The sequence below is a fragment of the Crocodylus porosus genome, unplaced genomic scaffold, assembly GCF_001723895.1.
Source record: "Crocodylus porosus isolate Cpor-Errol unplaced genomic scaffold, CroPor_comp1, whole genome shotgun sequence".
NCBI lineage: Eukaryota > Metazoa > Chordata > Crocodylia > Crocodylidae > Crocodylus > Crocodylus porosus.
Window position 1 is genome coordinate 18733865 of NW_017728947.1, and position 4612 is coordinate 18738476.

Below are 4612 nucleotides of genomic sequence, written 5' to 3' on the forward strand. Positions count from 1 at the left end.
GAGAAGTGGTGCAGGCTCCTACCCTGGGGGTGTTTAAGAGGAGGTTAGATGAACATCTTGCTGGGGTCATTTGACCCCAGTATTCTTTCTTGCTAAGGCAGGGGTTCGGACTAGATGATCTGCTCAGGTCCCTTCTGACCCTACAAACTATGAAACTATGAAAAACACCAGATCCCAGCTCACCTGAACTTTGTAGCTCAGGGATAATCAGAGTGTGCATGATGCTTTAAAATGTAAAGGATTGCCTGAATTACTAAAACTTTATATTATTAAAAGAACTTCCTTCACCTTCCCACAAAGGCCAGGACCTGAGATTCTGACTGAATTTTCACTTAGAACTCGGCATATGAGTATGCCCTAGGATTTGATACAGATTCAAATGATAAAAAACTAAATGAAATCTTTTTAAAAAAGCAAAATAAAAAACTACATTAAAATCTGCACCAACTTCCTTTCATGTTTCCAAATTTTGGTTCAGAGAACAGCACTTCTAAAGTATGTAGACAGAAAAGTGGGTAACAAAAAAACCTAAAAGGGGAAGACCTTCCAGAACTATTAGCATATGTTAATTTCAAGGCAGCTAAAAAGCAAGTGAAACAGGGTAGTAAAGATAAATGATGAGGAAGCAAAATGGACTGATACAACAAATTTAACCCTCACCCATCAACACAACTAAACTTTTCTGAAACTTTGAAAATTATTGGTCGAGATCATAAGTACCAAACCAGTGCCTTTGGAGAAGAATTTTGGCATTCCACTTGTGTTTCTTCTCTCTCGCCTCCAGTGAGGTCTTTTTATCTTTCAAGGCTAGGGACAGACATTCAAAAAGCCAGAGCCTGAACTGATTCAACCTTTGCATGTTAGTCTATCTTGTCTAGGCTGAACTGGTTAGTAACAGGACAAATATGCTGTCTGCACTGAGGCAATGCAGGCACATGCCTGCAGTTGCTCAGGGCAGATGCTGAGGGGCGCTAGAGCGGCCCTTGGTTGCAAGGAAGCTGTGGTGTGGTAGGGGGCATGGCCAACCCAGGCTGAACTGCCCAGAGAGGGCTTTAATTCTCCCCTTCCTGTGCCAACAGGAGGAACCGGAGCCAAATCTGCCCAGCATTCCCCACTCACTCCCTGCTTAGAATAGGCCCCTGGCTGTCCCCTCCGTCAGAGGCTGGAAGGAAGAATAATCCCGTCCCTGCCCCGCTGTGCCTCCTCCCTGCCACTGCAGCGGGAGATGGCAGGGCCCTTATTGGGGGGGTGGCAGCCCCTGTCATACTGTGGGGGAGTGTGAGCCCCTTGCCAGTGAGGGGCTGCACTGCAGGGCCAGCAGAGCTGTGACCGGCTATGCGCAGCAATGCTGGGTCCCGAACAGGCCAGAGCCCTGCAGGCCTCTCGCAGCACTCCACAGCATGGTCCCCACTGGGAAGGGGCTTGCGCTCTGAGAAGCTGCTATTCTGTGCTTGGGGCAAGCCTCCTCCCGGCAGGAGGGGGCTTATTCAGCTGCTGGCATCAGAGCGCAGTTTGCCCAGCTAGACTCCAGCTGCTGCTGCTCTGTGCTAGGGCCAGTGGCTGAATAAGCCCCCTCTGGGCAGCAGAGAAGCAGCGGTGAAGCAGCTGCACCACCGCCTAGTGCAGCATGAGCTCTGGGCAGGCATCTGCAGCAAACACTACCCAGTGGCAGTGAGTCGGGGGGGGCCACTTTCCTCCACACAGAGCAGCAGTTTCTGGGGAGCAAACTGGTGCTCACTGCAGCGGAAAAGCATCCACTCCTCCTCCCTGTGGCTGGCTCTTCCTGCTGCAGCCACTTGGAGCCCACATGGGGGTGCCTGTGCCTGCTCTCCATTGCCACCACTGCCCTGCGGGGTGGCAGTGATGTGGCAGAGGCAGGACAGCCCCATGCAGGCTGCGAGTGGCTGCAGCAGGAAGTGTTGGCAATGGGGGAGGAAGGGGTGCTTTTCCCCCACGCTGAGCATCAGCTCATTCCCCGCCACCACTGCTCAGACAAGACTGGCACGTACGGGGCGCGCAGAGTCAGGGCTCCATGCTACTCCCCACCTGTACCACAGGGCTGAGGTGGGGGGACTGGGAGTGAGTGGGTGTGCGGCAGCCAGTGGCAGCTGGGCAGGAGCATAGGACTCACACTGGTGTCTTGGGGCTGGGGCCAGAGCCAGCGGGGCCTAGAGCAGGACGGCAAGAGCGCAGGGTCCCGGCCAGCATGGGCTCTATGGAGCCAGATCAGCTCCCCCCTGTCCCTGCTGGTGCAGCCCAGCCCAGCTCCACAGACCCCTGCCAGCCCACACCTCGTGCCCCTACCACCCTGCTATGGGCCCTGAGCATTGGCCCCAGGACATTGATACAGGCCTCACACTCCCGCTCACTTCCACTCTCCCCCCCACCTCTTTCCCCACTTTCCTGCCTGCCCACTGGCTGGCCACTTTGCACTACATGGCTCCCATACCCACACACATACACATCCCCACAAACCCCCATATGCAATCACTTCTGAATATACAGGACAAATGCACACAAGTCTGGACAAAAATATATTTTTATGAGTGTTTGATTTTTAGTATGCAATTGTCCCTTTGTCCCCCTAAGATGGCAAACCCTCTTCCCCAAAGGAGAAATTCCAGGGGCAAGGGGAGGGACTTCCAGTGGTAAAGGTCAGAGGTTAGGGGCAGAACCCAAGATAGTGACCTGGGGAAGGGCACCTGTTAAGGGGCAGGGCTATCCATGCAGCCCTTGACAGCTTGCCAAAATTCGGTAAGTGGCCCTCTGTCCGAAATAACTGCCCAGCCCTGGCTTACAGTCATACCCTGAAACAGGGACCTTGAAGGGAAAAACGTTCTGCACCTAGTTACAAATAGTCTCATGTGACTGTTTTTATTCAGAGGAAGGCAGTGGAAACAAAACAGAAGAGAAAGCATTATTGTTTTCCCTTTACCTCCTTCTGCTTCCCCCACCACAGAGACCTGTACCACTTTGTTAGACTTTCCACCTTGTAATGTGCCAGTCTTTAGTACAAAGCATTTTTCAGGTGTAAAACTTGTTTAAATTAGTGCTGTTTGAACTCCAGGACCAAAAAAAAAAAAAAAAAAAAAGCATCAGGTACAGGGGTCAATGTTATTTGTGAAGCAAATGGAAGAGCTGCTACCAACTACTCACCAAATTATCTTCCAGCCATTCCCGTATGCATGCTGCCGTGGCCCCTGGTATCTGATTCCTTAATGATTCTCTCTCTCGAGGGTCCTCTAACATTTCTAGTGCCATCTTCAGGTCTTCTAGGAGATGCAGAATTTGGAATGTACCCAAATATACTGATGGAGCAGGTGACATAATGTCATAGATACCATTTGTATACTCTGCAGCTGCCCTAGTACCTAAAAGAATTAAGTAAAAGGAGGGAAGAGAGATTTTTTGAAAACCAGGTCACTAATAGATATATAGATACAATACTACAAGATTCATGCTCCAGATGCTGCTTTATGGATGTACCCAGAACTCTTCTCATAGCACTTCCGAGTTAGCTAATAAATCACCCTTTTCAGATTGAAGGGAATACCGGATCTTAGCTAAACTAAAAAAATCCATCATCACCTGCAGTTATCTTTGCCAACCATTAGATGTCACTAGTTCTTCAGTGACACATAGCTGAAAGACCCTGAACATAATGGTATTTTTCTCCTATACTGTAAGACAGCTGCATGAATCATTTTATCAGGAAACTTAGGAGAAAACAGGCTTTATTACCACAATGGGAGAAAAAGAAAGTTGCTTTGGTAGAAGAATCAGAGTTGGCTATACAGATGCCTGGTGGATCCCTCCCAGCCCTCTTGAAATAAACTCCTGAAATTATGTGAGAATTTCCCTCAAGACACAGAACATATTCAACACCCACACCACAATATCAGTTTGGTATTAACTGAAATTGCCAGAATATTGATAGGCAATTTTAAATGGAAAGCCGATATAAAAGTTTTCTTAACCTTCCAAAAAAACCAACAAGATGGGATAAGGAGGAGACACTTTCCAATTAAGGTAAATGTAATTTATTCACCAATGCCCCCCTTCCTTCAGGTGCTAACTATACATTGACGCTGTTAAAATAGCTCTCCTAAATGCAAAAAATTCACACATTTGGACCAGTGCTTCAATATGGGAAGAGTCTTTTTTAAGTTTCCCAGTACAATAACAATTGATAACACCCTTACTTAGAAAAATTTGATAGCACAGAGGATAGCCATTAGAGATTTAAGCTTTTTTCCCACCCAAACAATCTGGGATAAATGTATAGGTGCTGAAATGGAAAAAGGTTTTTCTTGAAAAGACTAAGCGGGGAAAAAACCTCAGGAGCTGCCTTAGAGTGGTGGTGCACAACTGCCAGCCCATGAACCAAATCCAGGCCACAGATCTCTAGCACCTGGCTTGTGGGACTTCCCATGGGTTGGGAAATTTGGTGACAGGGAGAACTGGTAATTAATACCACCATCTACATCCCAGGGAATTATGCACAGAAAAATTCAAAATTATGTGCAGTTAATTAATATTTTTTCAAATCAAATATAACGCTATTTTAACCTTTTTTAGAAATATGGGCTGGTACTTGTGTGGGGGGTGGGGG

General features: G+C 47.9%; 1 protein-coding gene across 3 annotated transcripts in view; it reads right to left on the minus strand.

Moving 5' to 3' along the window:
* PPFIBP2 (PPFIA binding protein 2) overlaps positions 1-4612 on the minus strand; it is a 154739-nt gene that overhangs the window by 107850 nt on the left and 42277 nt on the right. For all 3 annotated transcript variants that reach the window (XM_019551483.1, XM_019551484.1, XM_019551482.1), the window contains exon 3: positions 3157-3371. In XM_019551483.1, the coding sequence (XP_019407028.1) occupies positions 3157-3371 (215 nt within the window). The remainder of the gene's footprint in view (positions 1-3156; positions 3372-4612) is intronic.